At 49.3% G+C, this 23,499-nt stretch overlaps 10 protein-coding genes across 10 annotated transcripts; 6 read left to right on the top strand and 4 right to left on the bottom strand.

Annotated features, from left to right (window-relative positions):
* Positions 1–71: 71 nt before the first annotated feature.
* On the top strand, positions 72–862 carry N7525_003790 (uncharacterized protein; the record flags this gene model as incomplete). The annotated part of the gene is made up of 4 exons (XM_061212826.1): positions 72–102; positions 151–166; positions 238–291; positions 346–862. The coding sequence occupies 4 exons, from the start codon at positions 72–74 to the stop codon at positions 860–862; spliced, it is 618 nt and encodes a 205-aa protein (XP_061069847.1).
* Positions 863–1,001: 139 nt separating this feature from the next.
* On the bottom strand, positions 1,002–2,126 carry N7525_003789 (uncharacterized protein; the record flags this gene model as incomplete). The annotated part of the gene is made up of 1 exon (XM_002558753.1): positions 1,002–2,126. The coding sequence occupies one exon, from the start codon at positions 2,124–2,126 to the stop codon at positions 1,002–1,004; it is 1,125 nt and encodes a 374-aa protein (XP_002558799.1).
* Positions 2,127–2,978: 852 nt separating this feature from the next.
* Positions 2,979–4,643, bottom strand: N7525_003788 (uncharacterized protein; the record flags this gene model as incomplete). The annotated part of the gene is made up of 1 exon (XM_061212825.1): positions 2,979–4,643. One exon carries the CDS (start codon positions 4,641–4,643, stop codon positions 2,979–2,981), a length of 1,665 nt encoding a protein of 554 aa, XP_061069846.1.
* Positions 4,644–6,601: 1,958 nt separating this feature from the next.
* Positions 6,602–7,291, top strand: N7525_003787 (RNA polymerase II mediator complex head subunit MED22; the record flags this gene model as incomplete). The annotated part of the gene is made up of 3 exons (XM_002558755.1): positions 6,602–6,716; positions 6,793–6,932; positions 7,049–7,291. 3 exons carry the CDS (start codon positions 6,602–6,604, stop codon positions 7,289–7,291), a joined length of 498 nt encoding a protein of 165 aa, XP_002558801.1.
* Positions 7,292–7,779: 488 nt separating this feature from the next.
* N7525_003786 (dihydrofolate reductase) lies at positions 7,780–8,607 on the top strand (the record flags this gene model as incomplete). Its single annotated transcript, XM_002558756.1, has 1 exon — positions 7,780–8,607. The coding sequence occupies one exon, from the start codon at positions 7,780–7,782 to the stop codon at positions 8,605–8,607; it is 828 nt and encodes a 275-aa protein (XP_002558802.1).
* A 272-nt stretch (positions 8,608–8,879) lies between these two features.
* Positions 8,880–11,724, bottom strand: N7525_003785 (putative voltage-gated chloride channel (ClcA); the record flags this gene model as incomplete). Its single annotated transcript, XM_061212824.1, has 3 exons — positions 8,880–9,038; positions 9,095–9,481; positions 9,535–11,724. The coding sequence occupies 3 exons, from the start codon at positions 11,722–11,724 to the stop codon at positions 8,880–8,882; spliced, it is 2,736 nt and encodes a 911-aa protein (XP_061069845.1).
* Positions 11,725–14,738: 3,014 nt separating this feature from the next.
* Positions 14,739–15,756, top strand: N7525_003784 (SGNH/GDSL hydrolase family protein; the record flags this gene model as incomplete). Its single annotated transcript, XM_061212823.1, has 5 exons — positions 14,739–14,871; positions 14,936–14,975; positions 15,025–15,103; positions 15,161–15,569; positions 15,623–15,756. The coding sequence occupies 5 exons, from the start codon at positions 14,739–14,741 to the stop codon at positions 15,754–15,756; spliced, it is 795 nt and encodes a 264-aa protein (XP_061069844.1).
* A 320-nt stretch (positions 15,757–16,076) lies between these two features.
* On the bottom strand, positions 16,077–17,164 carry N7525_003783 (spliceosome-associated CWC15 family protein; the record flags this gene model as incomplete). Its single annotated transcript, XM_061212822.1, has 8 exons — positions 16,077–16,094; positions 16,148–16,183; positions 16,239–16,409; positions 16,463–16,541; positions 16,594–16,890; positions 16,943–17,019; positions 17,074–17,096; positions 17,155–17,164. 8 exons carry the CDS (start codon positions 17,162–17,164, stop codon positions 16,077–16,079), a joined length of 711 nt encoding a protein of 236 aa, XP_061069843.1.
* Positions 17,165–17,341: 177 nt separating this feature from the next.
* On the top strand, positions 17,342–18,434 carry N7525_003782 (exosome non-catalytic core subunit RRP45; the record flags this gene model as incomplete). Its single annotated transcript, XM_002558760.2, has 3 exons — positions 17,342–17,586; positions 17,646–17,765; positions 17,825–18,434. The coding sequence occupies 3 exons, from the start codon at positions 17,342–17,344 to the stop codon at positions 18,432–18,434; spliced, it is 975 nt and encodes a 324-aa protein (XP_002558806.2).
* A 793-nt stretch (positions 18,435–19,227) lies between these two features.
* N7525_003781 (aminophospholipid-translocating P4-type ATPase DRS2) lies at positions 19,228–23,414 on the top strand (the record flags this gene model as incomplete). The annotated part of the gene is made up of 3 exons (XM_002558761.1): positions 19,228–22,157; positions 22,212–22,515; positions 22,566–23,414. 3 exons carry the CDS (start codon positions 19,228–19,230, stop codon positions 23,412–23,414), a joined length of 4,083 nt encoding a protein of 1,360 aa, XP_002558807.1.
* Between the last annotated feature and the right edge of the window lie 85 nt (positions 23,415–23,499).

Below are 23,499 nucleotides of genomic sequence, written 5' to 3'. Positions count from 1 at the left end.
TCTTCTACTTCTTCTATCTTCCTACTCGTACTCCTAGACGAATCCCCTAGACACTACCACCGATCGCAATCATGGCTGTCACCACGCGCGCATCTCGAATTCGTAAGAAGCCCCCGAATTTCACAATGCAAGTCACTAACATTAAACCAGGCAATCCCGCACTCTTGTATGCAAAACCTCCAGTATCAATTAAAAGATACCCTCTCAAGGCCAAAGCTGATAGCCCGTCTAATACAGTATCTGCGACATCCAAGAAAAATTCCGCAATGGAATCTACGAATTCCCCAAACTGTACGAGTCCATATCCCAAAACTAATCGAAACAAAAAGCCAACCAACCAAACAGCGTCTCGACAACAGAAAAAATGCTCCGCGCAGCCTCAACCCTCCAAATCCCCGTGTTCATAACGACTCAAAACCGCGCCAAACTCGGCAACACCGTAACAGAACTCCAACAACACCTCAACGGCCCACACATCCGCGCCGACGTAGACAAAACCCTCTTCTCAATGATAACCGCGGATATCGAGAAGTTGATCCCAGCGCCAGATTCCACGCCCCTCGACGTGATAATCGTCGGGATCGAGACGCATATCTGCGTGACGCAGACGACGCTCGATCTCCTTGAGCGCGGTCACCGCGTTTACATCCTCGTCGATGGCGTTAGCAGTATTAACCCCGAGGAGAGGGGGATTGCGCTTGCTAGATTGAGGGATGCTGGGGCTGTTGTTACCAGTAGTGAGAGTGTGCTTTTTGAGATTCTTGGTGATGCTGCGCATGAGTCCTTCCGGACTGTTAGTGGGCTTGTTAAGGAGACAAAAGAGACTACGAAGGGGGCTTTGGGGGTTTTTTCAAAGATTTGAATCTATAGGAATCGAGTATTTGACTTTGTAACTAAAGGTCCGAGGAAGGAATGCATTGTGTATATGGATACATCTCACCATCACTTTATTATCACTTTATTATCACTTCGTTGCATAGACTGTCTGGGTTGACTGAGTTTCAGGGACTTGGAAACGTCACTTTTCTCGTGGTTGGAGCATCTTCGTATCCCAACCCCATCTTCAGCTCTATACCAGCGGATTCAGCTTCACGCGTGAGCGACGGCCATGTCAAGAGACCAATGGGCCGTTTCTCCCCTGTTTCGAGATCGTGGACCTTTTCCGTCGAGTGGATAATCACTGTGTGTAGATGCGTGCGATACGTTCTCTTGTGGTTGATCAAGTGAAGAACAAAACGGTCGTACTTATAGTTAGCCCATACGAATAGAGCGCGGTCTGTGTCGTCATAGGAGACCTCCAACACCTCCAGACTGTGGGGTAAGCCCTCCCAGGCCTCGTATGGAGTGTGGCTATTTACACCGAGAAAGGTGTGACAAATACGCAGAGTTTTGAGGGATGTGAACTCGCTCAGGTCAAGATGAGGTCCATTGCGCAGGTAGTCTTCATCATCCCATGACCTTGCCAGTGTCAGTTCAACCAGCGTTGCTTTTTGCCGTTGCAACGCGCGCATAAAAGCAGCACGCGTCCAGAGTGTGCGCTTTAATTGGAACAGATAATTGAGTCTCCACTCGCGTTTGTCGATACCGTAGTAAAGCGTTTTCAACGCCACCGGCCAGCTTAACAGAGTGGTTAAAGGCTGCTCGTGCGCCCCACAAGCAATCAGTCTTAGACATTCAACAGACGAAGTGCCAATAAGTGAATCGTCAAACTTCAATGAATCCCAATCACAGAAGCCGTAAATAGTAAGGGTTCGTAGGTTGTTGAACCAGAAGAAATGAGAGATACCATTGAGAGTGCCATGCATAGAGGAGTGCCATGGGAGGGTCGCCGAGATGATGTGTTCCTTGAGACTCGGGTTATTCTGAAGACTCCGGGAGAGCTGCTTCAGCTGAACATTTCTGCGAACGAAGATATCGCGATATAACAGTGGCTGTAGAAGGCTGTTCAGGCGACAGTTGGCGAGCAGGAAAGAATGAAGGCGGCTGACGCTCAGTGGAGGCTCGGGCGAATAGACCTGGTCATATCCAAGTCTATCGAATAGCAGTGATGCCTCCTTCGTGTCCACTTGTAGGTAGTCAATGATGGCTAGAATCAGCTCAGCTGGAAGGTCCAGCAGACGTGCCATTGTTATTGCTCGCGAAGGGACTTGTCCTAGACCTAGATCGATGCTAGTTTAGCAGTGATATTGAACGGATGAGGAGCCCGAAGGGATAAGTTTTCCTTACCTCTGTGACCATGGGCTTTTGATGATGTCAGCTTGTCTGTTGTCACGACACGCACTATATATATCGGAGCCTGGAATATCTGAGCGTAACATCTGAGCGTAACGCTCAGATATAGTGGTCTTTTTGGCCTAGTGTGTAACTCGTCAGTCCAGGGGCAGGTTGTAACATCTGTTCCGGGATACAATTTTCGTTCCAAGGTTCGTTGTTGCTTATATAGGTACGTATGTATGGACCTCCATATGATCTGAGGACTACATGTAAGTGGACTTAAAGACTGAAAACTAATATTCTTTATATCTTTGGGTAGCCCTCTAGAAAGCCCTCTATAAAGAATATTAGTTTTCAGTCCTTAAGTCCACTTGGAGGGCTCGCTCTATAGAACACTAGTCTTCCCTAGGGAGGTTACATATGAATAGATGAGCCATTGAGGGTTATATACCAGGTGAGATGAAATGCTACTTGATATTGGCATTAGCCACGTGAAATTAAGCAGTAATCATATCATTGTTTCTCATTTTTTTTTTGGTTACCTGGTAGGCTGTCCTTTGCTATCATTCCGGCAATACTACAAGCTAAAAAAGAAAAAGTGGTTTCCCTTCTCCGTTGGCAGACTTGGAACCCAGCGCCTGGTCAATTTCTCACTTTTCTCTGATCCATACGGGATCACAACCCTTCCGTATCATGTTGTAAAACCGAGATCATTTCAGATTCGGATGTAATCAAACATAAAAGCCAAGCCTAGTCTGTTCCATCTAGGACGAGGCATTGTGATGGGGCGAGTTGAGCCATCCAAACGCCGATGCACCACCCACGGGATTCAGTGTACCATGTCTGTCCGAAGGAGTAGTCGGATGGTGGACAGAAGTAAATGGTACAGACGACTTGTCGGCCTGCTCAGCGGTAGCACTGCCAGGAGCCGAGACCGAAGTTGTGGAGTTCGCATGGCTGGCAGATTTTCCGGTGCGGAAGACCTTCATCTCGCGTTTATCGGCCGGCTTCTGGGTGGTGGTGGATCTCTTGGGATCGCGACGCCATGAGCTCCAACAAGACATATCCTCGGTTTTAGTAGGCTCAGGAGTCGGTGGATGGGCAGAGGCCGGACGAGTTTCAGCTGAAATGTGAGCATGAGCCTGGGAGTTCTGTAGGTGGGACTTGTGAGGATCAATATTCTCGCTGCCAGGCAGACGAGCCGATGGGGGCGCAGAGGCCGGTTTCTGGGGAACATTGGCAGGCCGGCCAATGATACCGACGGATGGATTTCCGTTAGTAGGAGGCCCCAGTATGACTCCGGAATCTGAAGTACCGGGATAAGTGCAAAGAGACTTAAACACGGAGTCCTTCTCGGGACGCACGAGGGGAACAGACACGCGGTTGTGGTCGTCGTCCACCATGATCAATTTATCTTGCGAGAATAAAATATCAGCATTGTGTGCACGCATCACATCGCTTCCAATGATGATCTGAATTGAGCCGTCGCCGACATCTATCTCGCGAACCACAAAGCGAATGGTCACGGTTGGAACTTGGTGAGTAGGGGTTCCGGGGCGCGACGAAGATGGGTGAATAAGTGCTTCGGGGAGATACAGCGGCAGTTTGATGTACTGGACATCGCTCTCGCGCACAATCATGTTCTCCATCCCAAATTCACGGACCATGGAAAGACCCAAAGTTGAGACGTAAGAGCCCGAGCAAACGGCTGCGTAGAGGAGAGAGCCATTAGTGAAAGTATCTGTCAACCAGCACCGAATAATGGACGGGACCGGTCCCAGCAAGAAGAGTCCAGGAGGGGGAATCAAAGGGGATTCGATAGGCGTAGTACCAAGCAGCCGAGTGGTGTTCAGGCGCAGGCTATTAGTTCGAGCGGAATGGTGTGAGTGGCCGGATGAACTCAATCTTCCATCAGACTGGTGAGAAAATGTCCGTTCAAGAAGTGGGTGGGTACTCAAGCCGCTGCCGGTCCGCAAAGGAAGGTCGTTGCTGGAACGGCTAGCCTGGCCGTTCCCGTGGATAGCACTTTCGTCAAAACGGACACTGTTGGCCCGCGATGCACCCCGTCTAGGCTCGTCCTCGGCGTCAAATCCCACAGCAGAACTAGCCATTGCGGAATGGTGGCCTTGATCGAATCCTTTAAAAGCATCCGGGGGGGAGGGGAAGGTGGGGTCTGAAAGGGATGTCTTGGTAAGTGGCGAACTGATACTGGAGGGCAGAGGTGGACTACCTGGAGCGATCGCTCCAGCCGATTGCGGAAACGGTGACACAGGACACCAAGGACTCCTCAGTCGAGCATCGTCGTCCCGGCGACGCTCCAGTTGTGCGAGTCGTTCTCCTTGCTCGTACTGGGCAATGTGGAGCTCCTTCAACTCGTCAAAGACACGCCAAATGTCGTCGCGGGAAGCAAAGGGATACTGCGCATCCATCGCCAGTCTAGTGTTTAAAATTGAAGGTAAAAAAAGAAAAAAGAAGAATAAGAAAGCAGAATAAGTGACGTGGGGTAGTTATTGGAATAGTCCGCCCCAAGAGCAGGGGCGCGAAGGCGTCACTTGAAATCGACACCTTTTCTCCAATATCTCCTGCCGCCTTCGATCTGTGAGACGGCCCACCGGCCGTCCACCCTGTCTTCGAGAGACAAATATCTGGAGACCTGATCAGAACATCCAGCAGTGGGTTTAAGGAAGATAAACGATGGTATTGGCAGAGGAAGAGGACGCGTTCCAAGATAGTCGGTATCGTAATGAGGGATTATTGTTAACTTTAGGTGGTTCACGGGCAAGTCCAAGTTCACAGAAAGACGCGACGAAGTATTCGGTGACGTAGAGTATGTGATGCGCCAGGCACAGGTTGAGTTACGGATGATTTGCCCGTTGAAGTGCAAGCGAAGTAATGCGAAGTCGAAAGCAAAGTAACACAGGATTGTGATTATGGAGGCCTGGACAGAACGATAAAGACACGAAGAAAAAAAGGTTCCTGGTGACAAACCTAGCAACGGAAGGAAAGCAGTATTATTGCGAGTGAGAATTGTAATCTGGAGAGACATTGTCGAAGGTTGTACTCTGTAGGCGGTGACGCACTGTTGGGCGGAGAGCAAGGCGGAGAGGATGGAGGTCGAAAAGGACGATCATAGGCCTAGGCCTTGATCATTCCACTTCCATACTTCCATACTTCTACACTTTTACACTTCTACATGCTTATTATGCTTTGATAATGTTCAGTAGAACAATGTTATCCAATTTGCACCGCTACTTATTCGCACTCCCATGTGAGCCTAATGTTTTTGCTAGAACTCTACTGTGTCGGAGGCTTTGAAGTGTCTGGTTGGTGGAGGGATGAGATTGCTGTCAAGTTAGACTGCTAGATTTGACACTTGGAAGTTCGGTATTCAACAAGCACTCCTGGTTAGTTCCATGCTGTCTCGGCTCAATACCACGCCGACATCTTCCTGTGTTGCTGAAAGAGTGACTGCGGAGTGTATGGTCCCTCCGATTTGAATAAGGCATACCATCTTAGAGATTAGCGCTGCTGCATCCTGTAGGACCCATCCCATGCATTGCTATCTACTATTTGACTGCAAGAGTCACACTCTCACTGTGTGACACAACCTGCAGGACCATAGGTTCATCTGTCATATGAGCACCTATGTAGGTAGGTATGTACCCAATAATTTGTGTCCATTTGGCAACCATATTCAGTACTGCTGGTTAGCCTCGTATAGAATGCTACCTAATTCGATGCGTCAAACAAGGTTATTATAGTTCCACACCGCCTGCAAGCTTAACAGAACGTGGACTGGCTGGTTAAACCCTAATTGTCGCTGAGAGAGCCCATCTCCATACAGGTAGGTATGCCGTTCACTTGGTTCGCGAGAGATTGCCTGTTATAATAGTGAACAAGAACTGTCATGCCGGGCTCATCTTTGATAACGATGTTAGACAGCTTGCACGTTTTTGCCTTGTAAAAACCTCATTACAGCCACAGGAGGTCTGTGATTGAGTGCTTGAAACATGGATGTCACTATGGCTTATCTCCAACAGATACTCGCATTCATATGCCCAAACTCGTTGGGTATGGGGATAAATCAAGGAAACTCACTTGTCATTGACTGTATGTTTTTGAGGAACCGCTAGTCAGATGGAAAGCCTCCAGATTGGCAGGTGACAAGTGCCCAGCAGAAAGAGAAGGTTATGTAGCTTATGTAGCAGTTTGTTCGCATGTTCCTGAGATTGAGAAACACACCTTTAAAGCATACAATCACTTATCTTGACAGGACAAACAGATCGAATTAAGTGACAGTCAAGCAGGTGCTATAAACCTTTTCGGGGAATCTCGGCTTTGCTCCCGTGTTTACCCGCATTCACTCGCCCCACACCTTATCGTAATCATGGATCCGACGACTCCTTCGGATTGGCCTCCTTCGGATTTATCCTCATCATCCGAAGACAATAAAAAGAACGCTCCGACCATGGATTCGCGTCCAACTGCCAAGGAGCTGCTTGGTACGTAGTTGATTTGGGCGACTACAGCTACATTCCCCTTCAAAAATGCCTTTCCGCTAACGATGCATTACGGTAGATCGCGTCGACTACGACATCTCGCAGCTGCTGCAGCGGTTCGAGAACATCATCGCTATTGCTGCCAAGAAGTTCGACGGCACCAGTCACGTTGATGCTGCTGTTGAAGCATTCCAAATTGATGTCGAATCTACTGCGCTGGTACGTTGATACCCGCCGCCTCAGTCTTACCCGGCTACCTCTCGCCTCCCCAAGAAGAATGCAATTGAGCTTTCAAATCCGTACCAAAGCACGAGACTGACATTCTGCTACCTTAGATCCGTGCTGCGGAGGACCTACTCGCCTTGCACCGTCTCATGAAGGAGCTTTGGCTCTTCGGCAAACTCGATACCCTCGGCGAAGACGAGCGAGATATCCAGCGTCGTGAGAAGCTCGAGGAGGATGTGAAGGCTATCCAGAAGGCCCTTGATGGAGGATTGTTGATGCCTTCGTCGGAGGAGCCTGATAAGCCGGAGAAGTCAGAAGACACTGAAAAGCACCGTGCAGTCCCAGAAGCCTGAGAAATCTGATAAGCAATGGTGACTTTCCGAGGATCTCTTTTGAAAGCATTTTGGTCATTGGCTCTTGGAGCTGTTTTGCATGTGATACCCACTTGGCTCCTTGAGTCTGGCGTTCGACTGGAGTTATGTGGCGCATTCGATTTACCTATGAATCTACATTGAATCTAACCCCATTTTCATTGCTTTGCTGCTTCGCCTCTGTGTTAGACTAGGACAGTAGCGTAATACTCTCCCTACCGACATCGTGTCGGTAATACCCTCCTAAAAAAAGGACCATGTCAAGCCCACCTACAGAGCCGGAGCTCCAGGGCTTTCTTTACCTATAGTGCGGGGCGATAAGCAGCAAGCCCAATTCCGATAACGATTTCTCCCCTCGCGACGCGAACCTCCACCATCAACATCCTTCTCACAATCCCAAGGTCACACCCCGTGTCTCTGAACACAGCATTCTCAATCGAACCGCAAACTGAAATCACACCGCAACAAAAATGCCACCTCACAACCCCCACCACCTCCCCTCCCTCACGCTAATCGTGGCAACGACCCCGATCCGCACCGCGTCAACAACCACAAAAGAAGAAATCACGCGCCTAGGCATAGGCCTAAACGGCACGCTCCCATGGCCGCGCATAAAAACAGACATGTCATTCTTCGCACGCGTGACATCTCGCCCACCAACCCCAGGCACGACGAACGCGATCATCATGGGCCGAAAGACGTACGACTCAGTACCGGGCTCGTTGCGCCCGCTCGCGAAGCGAATTAACGTCGTGATCACGCGTGACACGTCCGGGTCTGTTCGCGAGAGCGTAACTACGGAATTGGGGAATATGAGGAGAAAGATTGCGGCCAAGGCCGCTCAGACACAGGCTACAAATTCGGAAAAGGGGACTTTTGACCCGCCCAAGGAAGCTGCTCCGGCGGACCCGATGACGGATGCGATTGTTACGCCGAGTTTGGGCGCGGCATTGGAGACGTTGGACTCTGTGTATGCGGCGCAGGGGAAGCTGGGCAAGATTTTTGTAATTGGTGGGGCGGAGATTTATAATGCTACGTTGAATATGGGGGCTGAGGAGCTGCGTGGTCGGCCCGTTAGGGTTGTTATGACGAATGTCGTGCGGAAGGGGGCTGTGGGTGCGTCTGCTTCGTTTGAGTGTGATACGTTCTTCCCGTTGGATGGGCTTCATGAGAAGAATGGGTGGCGGGCTGTTAGCCCTCGGGAGGTTTCTGAGTGGGTTGGGGAGGAGGTTGATGGCGAGTGGAAGACGGATGGGGATGTCGAGGTTCAGATGGTTGGATATGAAAAGTCGACTTAGACATGGGTAAGATATGGCACTCCGCGGGCCATTGACTAGTCGAATATATTTAAGATTTGTACTTTGTGCGTGTATGTCGAAGCCAAAAAGACAACCAAATATGTACAACCAAAATATGCACAATGCCAATGTTGGTTGAGTGAGTCCACAGAATAGATAGACATGAAATGAGAGGATATGCAAGGCTATGCGAACAACGTGAATCAAAATGCCTTGACAACGCCCGAAAATGCAAATGGGAAACAGTGTAATGGCCGGTCAGTATTCAGGGCCTAGTCGCTATTCTCCTTCATGAATTTCACGAACGCTTTCTTGTGTACCAGGCCGGCATATTTCCCGTTCTGAGTGACGCAGAGGTAACGAAGACCCAGCTTGGCGAAGCACTGGTAGACCAAATCGATAGGGGAATGGACATCAAGAGCGATTGGAGCCTATGAATAAACACATTAGTATGGCCCGAGATATTGGAGAGGTTAAATAAGCTTACAGGGTCAATGTATCGACTGAAATCCACTTGTTCCGCGTCCTCGTTATCGCTGTCATAGAGGACCGTGGAAGCATCCATAGTCATTAGACATATCGTATTTTCTTCTTCATCGCCTAGCGTATCCAATGCGTACTCGAGATCCGGTGCTGGGATCAGACCAGCAAGGACGCCGTCACATAGAATGGGAAGCCCGCTGTCCAGCTCGCCTGCCATGAGCAGGTGTTCCAGTTTCAATCGAAGTTCCGTGGCTGGTAAGAATGGCGACGCTGAGATATCGATGATGCGATTCTTCCGCACCGGTCGGACTATGTCTCCTAGCACGGCATCCGTAGTCGGTTGGAGTTTGCTATCAAGGAAGGGGTAGGAGTTCATATCGGTCAGGAGGTCCTGGTTTCAGTTAATATAACGTCGTGGTTGTATCACCAGGAGGTGAAACTTACGTAGATACTGCGAGGCTCAATGGCATCCGCAGTCCACTTTGCGCAGAGTACGGACAGAGAAAACGGAAGCACGTGGTTGAGACTTCCTGTCAGTTCGAACAGGATCACAGGCAAAGTGACTGATAGTCGTGTCACGCCGCACATGGTCGCTCCAGCGGCAATCAATGCATAGACCCCTGGAGTCACGCACGACTCAATTCCAGCAACCGCAGGACAAGAGTCGAATAAGAAAAAGGTGGGATGCCTGAGAGCCCAGTACTGGATCAAATGTCCAACAATTCGCCCCATCAAGCCACCAACAACCATGGATGGCACATAGATGCCCGCAGGCACTTTGATGCCGAAGGTAATAATGGTCAGGAAACTCTTGATAACAAACGCCACCAGAAGGTCCTGCACAATTTCAAGAATGCCGTCGGTGCGAGGACACAGTCCCGTACTTTCCACATCTGATTCACAAGGCGAAGCCAGCTCAAATAGAAGTTCGGTGACGGGAAGGCTCGTGTATCGATTCCAGAAGCTGACAAGGCCGGTAAATAGGGCAACGAGGAAAACTTCAAACATGGGCCAACGCTTGATGGCTGGGATGCGACGGAATGATCGCGCCCATAGGCTTGAGGCTTTGATAAAGAGCGCACCAGCGGCGCCTCCCATAATACCGAGAAGGATGAAAATGAAAATCTCGAAGATTTGCCAGTCGGAAAGGTACCGGACCTCAAATAGGACAATCTTACCTGTTCCATAGGGGTTTAGGAACTTGAGAGACAAGGTAGCCGCAATGCAACAAAAGAACGTCCGGAAAAGGGTCTTGGGTGGGAAATAGTAGCTGACTTCTTCCAAGCTAAAGAGAACACCACCAATCGGAGCGCCAAAGGCCACAGCCACACCGCTGGCGGCACTGGCACTCAAAACCTCTCGTCTCTTTCCATCGTTCTGATTATACTTGTCGAACAGACGACAGGAGATATTGCCCACGCAGGTGGCAATATGAACGTAGGGGCCTTCTTTACCCAAGCTCAAACCAGACGAAACACTGAAGATCAAACCGATAGTTTTAATGACTAGCGTCTTCAGTCCCATATATCCGTGAAGGACAAAACCACTATTAATGACTTTGACTTCTGCCACTCCACTGCCAGCAGCAGAGTAGTAGATCATAGCTGGACGGGGCGGATAATTAGGCAAAGTTCCATGCGGTGGACTTGTCTCTGTCTCCGAAAGAGGAGAAGTCGAGGTACCGAGTCCATTTCCAGATTTTGTACCATTGGAGTCGGCGGCTAGGTTTTCATCAAGCGTGGTAAGAGAAATGGATGAAGGAACGACAGTTTTTGTGAGCAGAGTCAAAGCGCACGATATGAGGGCCAACGTCACAACCCAAATGACAAAAATGACAAAGTCAACCCACTGCCTCTCTGTACCCGATGGCGAGAAGATCCTGGACCAGGGCCGCCATGCATCACAAGTAGCCAGCCCTTCACAGCAAGTCCTTTTATTACGGAAAAACTGGGTCGTGCAGAAGCCTTCCTTCAAATCAAAGACCGATCCTTCAGTGACATCGACGAAGTAAGCAATGGACGCCGTGATGCACCCAATGAGCGCGACCAAGATCCATCCCTGCGCGCCATCGAAGGCCGCCAGCAATCGGCCTCGCACGTCTTTCCGCTGCCGAAGTAGGCGGAGTCGTGCTCCATCGGCGATACTGTCATGCACCCAATCTGTCGAAGTAAACTGATCGTACCAAGTCCGCTCATCCAGAAACGCAGAGGCAGTAAGATTGTCCTTCGTGGACGGAGGAAGGCTGGCGGGTTCGCCATCGCCATCTATACTCCCTCGGCGACTGACCCGCCTGCCCATGGAGTTGGCACGGCTATGATTCCGCGTTCGTCGCAGACTGCCAGCTGCCAGAACGTGTCTCAATGAGTCCGGGCCGGTGCCTGACACTCCGGAAGTGCTGGTGTAAGACCGTCGCGGACCTCGTCGACGGGCGGCTTGGGGCCCGAGGAGGCTCGTTGCTTCTGTAATCTCCAAGGGCGGATCGAGGGACTGGTACTCAGTATGTGTTTCGGAGAGGTAGCTTTGGGACCGTCTGTAGGCACTCGGTGAGGGGGGAGCTGTTTGGGCACTGCGCGTGTTTTCAGTGTCCTCCTGTTCGCGCGAGGCAAAACTGGTCTTTGGAAGGGATCGAGGCATGTCGCCGAGAAGCCTTTATGCTTCAGTTATCTGCAGTGGGGCTGACAAGGGTCAGTTTTGGCAGCACTTGGGAGATATACCGGAGCAGATCCACACCAGATGTAAACACGGGGAAACAGAGCTCACACGAGCGAAGAAATCAAGGAACTTGCCTTATGTAGCATATCCCTCTTCCCGGAGTTATACTCGGAAAGATAAAATAAACAAAAAGAAAAGACACAAAGAGATGACGGTGAGAAAAGAGGGTCCGAGTCTTAAAAAGGTGACCATCACAGATGATCGACTTGACGGTGGAGACGCGTCAGGTGCAAGTCCGGTACCCACCACTCGAGTCATCGTGTCTATCTTTTAATATATTTTAAATACTTGAATGTTCAATGCTCAGCATCTTGTACTAGTGATTTGACGGTTTATCTCTAGTGTTGCATTCCTCTGATCATCCCCCGCGATTTTCCGACGATCAACATCCCGAAACAAAGCGCAATGATTCAATGGTGTATGGAATGTACATTCGCGATTCGACATGATGCAGCCACTCTAGGCGCAGCGACCTTTTTCATCTGGATCATCCTGCGCTCGGGTAATAATGTCCATGCTTGATAGGATGAGGGACATGCCCTTCTGCCTATATTGTACGGCAGGACATGAGTATACCTGTCTAACCCGTACTCGTGACAACGCTATGGTCTTGACGATTAAACGAACCACTGAAGAGCGTACCTAGGTAGCATCCCCTTGGGTTATTAACATAGGCTAGGATGTTTGGTTTCTCAAGATCTCGATTTTGGGTGCACATCTACCCCGGTTGAAGAGATTCTTGTACTAGACGCTGTCCAATCCGATCATCCTCGGATGCTGATCTCTTGGCATTCTTTATGAGCCTTTGCCACCGTGTGAGGGGCCGGGTGTATGACTCGAAGGAATATGTCGTATTATGGTAAGCAGCGTTAGCAGCGTTAGCCTCTCTAGGCTGTCTGACTTGGGACTTGAGATATAAATATTAACTCTAGCATCGCAGTGAGCTGAGGTTCAGCCTACTTTCGGGTATGTATAAACTTTTGACACTGTCTAACATTAGGACGTGCAGAGATCGCTCGGTATGTTCCGATTCCACAATAACTAGTTCTCTAGCTAAGATTAGCTTTGATAACGCTTTCCGACACGATCACTGTTACCACTCTTTCGGCATATGGGTTTTCGGCGGCTAGCGAGTATCTCTAGTATTAGTTAGTAAAGACTAGCAGCAAGTTCCACGCCTGTCTAACCAGGTGGTAACTACAAAATTAATCAAGATCCGGTCAAGCTTACCTAGGTGTATACAGCGGAGTAATGACCACATACTAAAAGTGGCACTACATGTAGGTCTATGGTCTCAAAGCTTGTTTTATCGAGGTCGCGATGTAACTCGATACTCTTTTTGCGTCAAGTATAACATGCACGTGTGCTTGAAGTCACATATTACATGTAACTAGAGCTACTTGCCCTTCATGGAAGTATGCTGAGCATCAAAAGGCCCTTGTAGACAGCGATGCCATGCCAGAAGAGGAATCGCTCGCTCCTATACCTCATTTCTCCTATATACCATAGCTCTTCGATATCCCCGTTTACCATATCCTTTTACTATCTGGCTCGGGCAACTTTGCTCATGAGCAAAGTAGATCAGGCAGACAAACAGGTGCGACATCATCTAGACCCATCAAGCTAGACATGCGGAAATCCTACACCAGCTTTCATTTTACAGTCATATGCAACAAAATAATCGCCAGTTTCCATTCAAATATTGTGGGGTAACCACACACGCTTGACCTTTAGGTGCGAGACTGACCCCTGTCACTTTTAGGCGCGGGGGGAAAACTGATCAGTTTTCCTCTTCCTACAGTTTGTCTCCCTCTTAGTCCTTCACTTTATGTTAACTCCAGAAGAATTTTGGTTTCCGTACTTTCCGTACTCTTAAGTCTGAAATTTCGAGTATCCCAAATCTCTTCACCAAGGCCATCTCGAACCATGGCCCCTTCTTAACCCGAGACTGCTACCACTTCATATTACCCCGGTGACCTCTCCGACCACCCATGGCTGTCGATAATCACTCAGTAGCTGTCTCCGAAACACTGAAAGCCAACATCTCACAAGTCTGGGAGAATGAAATGCGTAAAATCACCGAGCCTTTGCCTAGGCCAAAAAACTCGACCCCTGCAAGGTTCTTCCCAACGGATGCTTGCAATGAGCTTATAAGGACGAGTTTTACAGAATTCTTCAGAGTGAGACGCCCGCCATATACTACCTAGGTATACCTGGTCTAACAATGACGTTATCGTAGAAGAAATCTATGCTAAATGCCAAGATGCAGTCCTCTGCCTCACTTGGTCTAGTTGTGTTTCCAGGGGATATGCAGATTCCGGCAAATTTTTCGCTGATAATCCCGCTGAACATAACCGGCAAAATTGAATTGGATGGAGTGGCGATGGACATGGATCACCATTACTATAGGCAGAAGGACGAGAAGGACCAGAAGAGCATTTTTAAAGTGTACGAGAATTCGAAACTGGTAATGCTGTACGTCACAAATTTGACTATATTCATGTAGCTACCTGTGGACCTTATATACGTAAAGACCTATAAAGGTCTACTTAGGTGCCTACATATATACTATATACCTATAGGCATGTTATGCTAAGTTATATATCTCAGCTGTGTAATATACATGTAGTGTGGGGTTCCAATCCCCCAATTCAATGAAATGATTAGTGGATAAATTACTTTGAGATCAGATAGGCTTTGATATATTATACGGAGTACTAGTTGTCATGATCTAGACTTAATATATTAATTCCATCGTTGACCACAGTTGACCACAAGCGAAGATCCACCAATTTCCCTTTTGTCCGCGGACTTCCCCCACTTCCTTTTCGGTCCGCATTGCTTGTTATAAGCCCCCAATCCCCATAACTTCAATCTCACTCTCCCAAATAATCCAATATAATTACCTAGGTATATAATTATATACTTGCCTCACTATGGCTGCCATCGAGAAGGGGAATGAGGATGCATTCAAACCGTATGACCAGTTCCTTCTCTTCGGAGACTCCATCACTCAGATGGGCTGCAACCAAGAGTTAGGTTTCGCATTTCATGCTGCACTCCAAGAATGTGAGTTATTCTTCTGACGAACCCAGATATTATGTGGTCAAAAATCTAATGGAAGTAAAAATAGCCTACAGTCGCAAATTGGATGTTATTAATCGCGGCCTGGCGTAAGATCATCCAACGCTATACTAGACTGAGACAGCTAACCAGCAACAGTGGATATACAACCGCCCATGCTGTCAAAGTCTTTGATAAGTTCTTCCCTTCGCCACAGACGGCTAATGTGCGGTTCATGGTAAGTCCGTCTTACTTGCAAGCCTATTTGGAAAATCGAGTGTGTTCAAAGCACCAGTTGACTAACACCCCATGGACCATCTTCTTCGGTGCTAATGATGCATGCGTTCCGACCCACGACCAGCATGTGCCCCTGGATCAATATAAAAAGAACCTGAAGACGATCATTCAGCACCCAGCAACACGCGCACAGAACCCACGCCTCATGCTGATCACCCCACCTCCCGTGAACGAGTATCAAATAGAGGAGTTTGACGCTTCAAAGAACACCCCGTTCCCAAGTCGAACTGCTAGCTTCACCAAGTCATACGCACTGGCTGCGTGCGAAGTTGGTGCATCGCTCAATGTCCCGGTGGTGGACTTATGGTCCGCCTTCATGAAGATCACTGGCTGGAAGGAGGGAGATCCTCTAATTGGGGCTCGTGATGTGCCGAGGAATGACAAATTGGCTAGTCTTCTTACTGATGGTGCGTGGATATTGCATATTCCCTTAGTTTTCTCGTACTCACTCGTCATACAGGTCTCCATCTGACTCCCGCTGGTAACCGCATCGTCTACGATGAAATTATGAAGGTAGTCCAGGCCAATTGGCCGGATCAGACGCCGGAGACTCTTCCAATGGTGTTCCCCGCGTGGGGTGACGCACCGAAATAAGTTGCGTACCTACCTAGGTACCTAGGTAGGTATATCATGTAGCTTAATAGACATATAGGAGACCCACTTCTCACCTGAGTTGTCCTGACATGTATACGTATACATATAGTAGCCTTTAAGTGATACTCCATATATGGAATCTATGTAACATTGAAACTACTGTGGTGGAAATTTTGCTGGAGCTTCGCTTTCGAGTATGATCCTTGACGTTTTATGATATTCTTTTGATACAACGACGAAAATAACATAAGATAATATCATTCGCTAAGCTGAAATCCCTCTAGAACTGATATCTGCATACCAAAGTATCTCAGGAGATTCTACCGCACGTACTTGCCCTGAAAGCCTGGTCAGTGGATGTATGAAGATAATCACGAATACAAATACATACCATGAAGCGCTTGTGGAAATCAGAACGAAGAAGATCCTAAAAACGAATTAGTTCGACGTCATAAGAACAAGCCAAAGGAAAGCAAGCATACGTTGACAAATTCCTTGCCGTCTCTGTTCTCTGTTCCCCGAGCCTGGTTCTTGAATACAACATCGTCATCCCAGCGCCGTTTCATGTTGAAATCCTGGGAATTGAGCAGAGGATTACCGCGCGCGATATCAACCTCTCTTTGCTCTTCTTCCTCGAGTGCGCGTTCACGCTCCTGTTATGCATTAGCCACCATTATCAAATCCAGGATGCGAGAAAGCGAGATACCTCTTTCTCCTTTTGCTCCAATCGCTCCTTTTTGATCTTCTCAAGCTCTCGCATTAACTCGGCTGCTTCGTCGTCATCGCTGCGGTTTGTCAGTCTATTCGTCCCGACACGAGACTTAGAGTTCGACCCACCTGTCCTCGTCACTGCTGTCTTCTTCTGACCCATCTGAATCGGCATCTATGTCGCGTGTCTCCTCCAGTATACGTCGGCGTTTCGCCTCTGGGTCCTCTTCCTTGATGTCGCCATCGATTCCATCTTCAGGCGCAGCTTCGAGTTGTCGCTTGGGAACTGAGGATTCAGCAATAGCTGGCTGCTCGACCGGAACGCCGTTCTTTTTGGCAAAGTGTGCTGCCTCGGCTTGGAGAAGCTCTGCGCGAAGGTCACGGGGCGATAGGTGGGCGTCGGCTTCGCCGCCTTGTCCGGGTTGGCTATAATAAAGTCAGTGACCGGCGCGGTCTGGCCAAGTATCGTTCTACATACCGGACTTTCAGGTGTGTGTGCGCGGGGAGGAGTCGCTGATGGTAGGCCGGGCCACGGAGGGCTTCTTTGCCTTGCGCCTGTTGAGATCAGTCAGTGTCCACGAAGAGTCGGATTGAGAGAAGTTGCCGTACCGGGTCAAAAGTAGGTCTGTGGGCTAAATAAACGTTAGCTATCACTATTCAAATTGTAAAAATTTGTTTCGAATACCATACCTGTAGTCATTTTGTGATGTGGTTGCTAAGTGAAAGTTGCAATTTCTGGGTCGTCGACGGCTTCCAGCTTTGGATGTACGTCGTCGCCTCAGGCACTCGGATTCTCCTCACCTTCTCTTCACCGCCCTACCAGACTCCCGCGATTATTGGCTTGTTCCCCGGAATAATAATAATCCGAACCGCTACAATGCGGCCTGCACGGGCAAAATGGCCCAAAAAAGAAAGCATCTCTGATCCCCGCGCCGGGGCTGCTAGACCTCCCTCAACGATGTCGAAAGAAGCGCAACTCTCAATCGCAGAGCGCGACTTTATCCTTGAGGCGCTCCGTGAGAATGTGCGTCTCGACGGTCGCCAGCCTGACGACTATCGTCCTTTGAATATCTCCTTTGGTGAAGAATATGGACATGTGAACCTGCAGCTTGGGAAGACGAAGTGAGCTCCAAATCTTCTGTTGGTCTACCACAATACACAATGACTAACTCTCACTATAGCATTATTGTTCGCATCTCCGCTGAGGTTACTAAACCGCGTGAAGACCGACCCTTTGATGGTCTCTTCAACATCAACCTGGAGCTGACTGCAATGGGTTCACCAGCTTGGGAAAGCGGACGGTACCTACCACCCAACTTTTTCATTGTACACTGACTTATACTCACAATTGTCTCGACAGAACCAACGACATCGAGGCCTACGCCACCAACACCCTTGACCGTATCATCCGCCATTCTAACGCCCTCGATACCGAATCCTTGTGTATTCTGAAGGGTGTGAGCTGCTGGTCGATTCGGGCTGATGTTCACGTTATCGACTACGATGGAAACATCACCGATGCGGCCTGTATTGCGATCATGGCTGGACTGCAACATTTCCGCCGGCCGGATGCTGTGGTGAGAGACGGACGTGTCATAGTCTACGGCGTGGAGCAGCGTGTGCCCGTCGCACTTAACATCACACACAAGCCCCTCTCGGTCACTTTCCACACCTTCAATGACAGCAAGCATGTCATTGTTGATGCTACCCTCAAGGAGGAGCAGGCTGCTGAGGGTGATCTTGTCATTGGCATTAATAGCGCCGGCGATGTCTGCTACCTCTCAAAGTATGCAGGTGCACCCGCAGATGCCATGGTAATTGTGAAGAAGACGAACGTGGCATGGGAAAAAGTCAAGGAGATCAATGCTGCTGTTGAGAAGGTCCTCCAGGCCGACCTGGCTAAGCGGGCAAAGATTGGCATGGCCGACGAGTCTCGGGCAGAGAATGACCGGTTGGTTCAAATCGAATAAACAGCATGTACTACCATTACTTTCATGATTGGGGGACTGGAGTTTCGCATGGCGTTTACATCAATGATACTTGACTACCACATGATGGGCGACATATGGGTATGAACTACAACATAGTAGCTGAATAACTTTTCCTACTTGTAATGTGAACTACATATGTACGCCCCTAAGATTTATGGGAACCATTCAAAGTACGTACTTCGATATTTTTCTTCCCCAAGTCGACATACGTGTATCTTTAGTTATCTTTAAGGTGGGACCAGTTGACCTGTGCATTGTATATATATGCACTCCATACTCCGTACAGACAGAGCGGTTAGTATATTTCCCGCTGCCAAGAGACCCCTATTCTTAGCTCAATTCGTTGTAGACCAGAGTCGGCCAATGAATATAAGTGCATTTTGACCGTAGTACAAGAAGTACATAAAATAGCAAAGTGTTTATAAAAATATACAATCACTCTACTACTAATAATTAAAGTATCATTCCGAATATTCGATCTCATGGATTGTTGTGAAGCGCTTTACCGCCTACCCGCGCATCAAATCAACATAGCTCAAGTGCTGCCTTCGCCCGCTAAGCCACCCTTGGACTTCATTCTCACTTTATTCCCACATTTTTCCTGTCCAAGTCCCGTCAAACTTGTCACTTGTTCGCCATATCTCGTTTCCAATCGTCTCTGCTTCCGACAGATACAGCAAAGCACTCTCTGTTGACGTGGCCTTGCGATTAATGCCTCAGGGGCATTGTTACTGCACTACAACAGTGAGGCTGTCAGCTTCCCCGCGGCATCATGGCCAGCGGTAGGCCTCCTGGGTCGCATCCAGCCGCTGGCCGCGATGACGACCTGCTGCTGGATTCCGGACCTATGTATAGCACCGGTCAAGGCCCCCCTGTGAATGACGAACACCTATTAGAACGCTACAACATTGACGACTCCGAACAACCGTACGCCCAAACACAACCACGCCCTTCCGTCTCCTACGATAACTTTGTCGGGTCTAGCGTGCAGCAAGGCGCAACGCGGCACAATGTTGCTTCGGGGCCGGCGCATCCGCCTGTCAACCCCGGTCTCCATTCAAATGACCCCTACTCCAGTGGCACGCGAGATCGAACCTACTCCCAGACCTCTGGATTGGACAATTATCGGCGGTACTCTTTGGATGATTTCGACGATGGGCATTCAGGTTATTATGATCTTGATGCGGATGAAGACCGAATTGCCAGTTCACACCATGTCCGCAAGGCAAATGAGCGCAATAGCGTCCTCGGACTCGGGGGCGGATTTATGGGAAAGGCGAAATACATGTTTGGCATGGGGTCATCACAATATTCGGAAATGGATCTTCCGTTGACTGAATCGGGTGCAAGAAGGGCGACAGTTGGTAGCGATGCTTCTCCGGCGCCGCCCCCGAAGCAACGCAAGAAGTTCCGCGCGTCTGACCTTAACATCTTTTCACGCAAGGTTGATCCCTCGACATTGGGTCCCCGCATGATCCAACTCAACAACCCACCAGCCAACGCCACCCACAAGTTCGTCAGCAACTTCGTATCGACGGCCAAGTACAACATCTTTACCTTTATCCCCAAATTCCTCTTCGAGCAATTCTCCAAATACGCCAACCTGTTCTTCTTGTTTACCGCTGTCCTGCAACAAATCCCAAATGTGTCGCCGACGAATAGGTACACAACTATCGTTCCACTGGCTATCGTCTTGGCTGTATCGGCGATCAAAGAGTTGGTAGAAGACTACAAACGGAGAATGTCGGACAGAGGACTGAATTACTCAAAAACCCAAGTTCTTAAGGGATCTTCGTTCCACGAAGCAAAATGGGTGGATGTTGTGGTCGGGGATATAGTTCGGGTTGAATCCGAGCAGCCTTTTCCAGCCGACTTGGTATTACTGGCGTCGTCTGAGCCTGAAGGTCTATGCTATATTGAGACGGCAAACTTGGATGGCGAGACCAATCTCAAAGTCAAACAAGCCATCCCGGAGACTGCGCATCTGGTCAGCCCTAGTGATCTGAGTCGACTGAGTGGACGTGTTCGATCTGAACAGCCAAATAGCAGCTTGTATACTTACGAAGCCACCTTGACTATGAACGCTGGAGGTGGCGAGAAAGAGTTGCCCTTGGCTCCGGATCAACTCCTGCTTCGTGGTGCCACGCTACGCAACACTCCTTGGATCCATGGCATTGTGGTTTTTAGTGGCCACGAGACAAAACTGATGCGAAATGCGACAGCAACCCCGATCAAGAGAACAGCTGTGGAAAGGACAGTCAACATTCAGATTCTGATGCTTGTCAGCATTCTCATCGTTTTGAGTGTCATCAGTTCTGTCGGTGATCTCGCTATTCGGAAAACTAGGTCTTCAACGCTTGCATACCTCGGCTATGGGGGGTCGGTCAAATTGGTAAAGCAGTTCTTTATGGACATTTTCACGTACTGGGTGCTCTATTCAAATTTGGTCCCTATCTCCCTCTTCGTCACCATCGAAATCGTCAAATACTTCCAAGCCTTCCTCATCAACTCCGACCTGGACATTTACTATGACAAAACCGATACCCCAGCCATCTGCCGCACATCCTCCCTTGTCGAGGAGCTTGGTCAAATCGAGTACATCTTCTCCGACAAAACAGGTACTCTTACCTGCAACATGATGGAGTTTAAGCAAGTTAGCATTGCCGGTGTCCAATATGGCGATGATGTCCCTGAAGATCGACGTGCCACCGTGGAGGATGGGGCTGAAATTGGTATTCATGACTTCAAAACACTCAAAAAGAACCTTCAATCGCACCCAAGCCAGAACGCTATTCGCGAATTCCTCACTCTCCTTGCCACCTGTCACACTGTTATTCCTGAGCGAAATAGCGAGGACCCGAATGTGATCAAGTACCAAGCAGCATCGCCCGACGAGGGAGCCTTGGTGGACGGAGCGGCCTCGCTGGGTTTCCGATTCACTAACCGAAGACCGAGATCGGTGATCTTTGAGGTTGGTGGGCAGGAGCTTGAATACGAACTGCTAGCAGTCTGCGAGTTCAACTCCACTAGAAAACGAATGTCCACTATCTTCCGGTGTCCTGATGGAAAGGTCCGCGTCTACTGTAAGGGTGCTGACACGGTCATTCTCGAGCGGTTACATCCCGATAACCCTACCGTGGAAGCAACTCTTCAGCACCTAGAGGAGTATGCCTCGGATGGTCTACGGACGTTGTGTCTGGCTATGCGGGAAGTCCCAGAAAACGAGTTCCAGCAATGGCACCAGATTTATGACAAGGCTTCGACCACTGTCGATGGCAATCGTGCTGATGAACTGGACAAAGCGGCCGAGCTGATCGAAAAGGATTTTTATCTTCTTGGCGCCACGGCTATCGAGGATCGCTTGCAGGATGGTGTTCCGGATACCATCCACACCCTCCAGACTGCAGGCATCAAGATTTGGGTCTTGACTGGTGATCGGCAGGAGACTGCAATCAACATTGGCATGTCCTGCAAACTCATCTCGGAAGACATGACGCTTCTCATCATCAACGAGGAAACGTCAGAAGCCACTCGTGACAGCCTGCAAAAGAAAATGGATGCCGTTCAGAGCCAAATTTCCGCTGGGGACTCCGAACCTTTGGCTTTGGTAATTGACGGCCGGTCGTTGACTTTTGCTTTGGAGAAAGATATGGAGAAGCTGTTCTTGGATCTGGCTGTCATTTGCAAAGCCGTTGTTTGCTGGTAAGTACCATCGGACTTTGGAGGTTTTATTTTTTTGTTCTAACATGTTTATAGTCGTGTGTCTCCCCTTCAAAAGGCCTTGGTCGTCAAGCTTGTCAAGCGCCACAAGAAGGCTCTCCTCTTGGCCATTGGTGACGGCGCCAATGATGTGTCCATGATTCAAGCCGCTCATGTCGGAGTCGGTATCAGCGGCGTTGAAGGTCTTCAAGCCGCGCGATCTGCTGATGTCGCAATTGGCCAGTTCAGGTTCCTTCGAAAACTGCTTCTGGTTCACGGAGCATGGAGCTATTCTCGCATCAGTCGAGTCATTCTATATTCGTACTATAAGAACATTACGCTGTACATGACTCAATTCTGGGTGAGTTTGACATTGACGGATAATTCGGAGTGATATCTGACCTGTTACAGTATTCTTTCCAAAACGCATTTTCAGGAGAGGTTATCTACGAATCTTGGACGCTCTCCTTCTATAACGTGCTCTTCACTGTTCTGCCTCCATTCGCGATGGGAATCTTTGACCAGTTCATCTCCGCCCGATTGCTCGACCGCTATCCACAGCTGTACCAGCTGGGCCAGAGAGGCATCTTCTTCAAGAAGCACAGCTTTTGGGCTTGGATTCTGAATGGATTCTTCCACTCTCTCATCCTTTACATTGTCTCTGAGCTGCTCTACTACTGGGACCTTCCTATGGAAAACGGCCATGTCGCCGGCCATTGGGTCTGGGGTGAATCTCTGTACACCGCCGTGTTAGGTACCGTTCTCGGCAAAGCCGCTCTAATCACCAACGTCTGGACCAAGTACACCTTCATTGCCATCCCAGGCTCAATGGCCCTATGGCTCATCTTCCTCCCGGCATATGGTTACGCCGCCCCGGCTTTGGGCTTCTCACGTGAATACTACGGCACCATTCCCGTGCTCTTCAAGTCCCCCATCTTCTACCTCATGGCCATCGTCCTACCCTGTATATGTCTCCTACGTGATTATGCCTGGAAGTACGCCAAGCGCATGTACTACCCACAACAATACCACCACGTCCAGGAAATCCAGAAATACAATGTCCAGGATTACCGTCCACGCATGGAGCAGTTCCAAAAAGCCATCCGCAAGGTTCGCCAGGTCCAGCGCATGCGCAAGCAGCGCGGATACGCCTTCTCCCAGGCCGACGATGGCGGCCAGATGCGTGTTCTCAATGCTTACGATACTACCCGGAGTCGTGGGCGGTATGGTGAGATGGCTAGCTCTAGGCCTATGGCGTGATGATTGATTCGCTATGGGCTGATTATGCATTGTGCATTTGCTGTGGCGGTTTGTGCTCTTTTTCCTCGTATGCATCCATACCACC

This window comes from Penicillium rubens, assembly GCF_028828025.1.
Source record: "Penicillium rubens strain IBT 27055 chromosome Unknown utg000002l_segment0_segment0, whole genome shotgun sequence".
Classification (NCBI taxonomy): Eukaryota; Fungi; Ascomycota; class Eurotiomycetes; order Eurotiales; family Aspergillaceae; genus Penicillium; species Penicillium rubens.
This window is presented reverse-complemented; position numbering and strand designations above follow the sequence as displayed.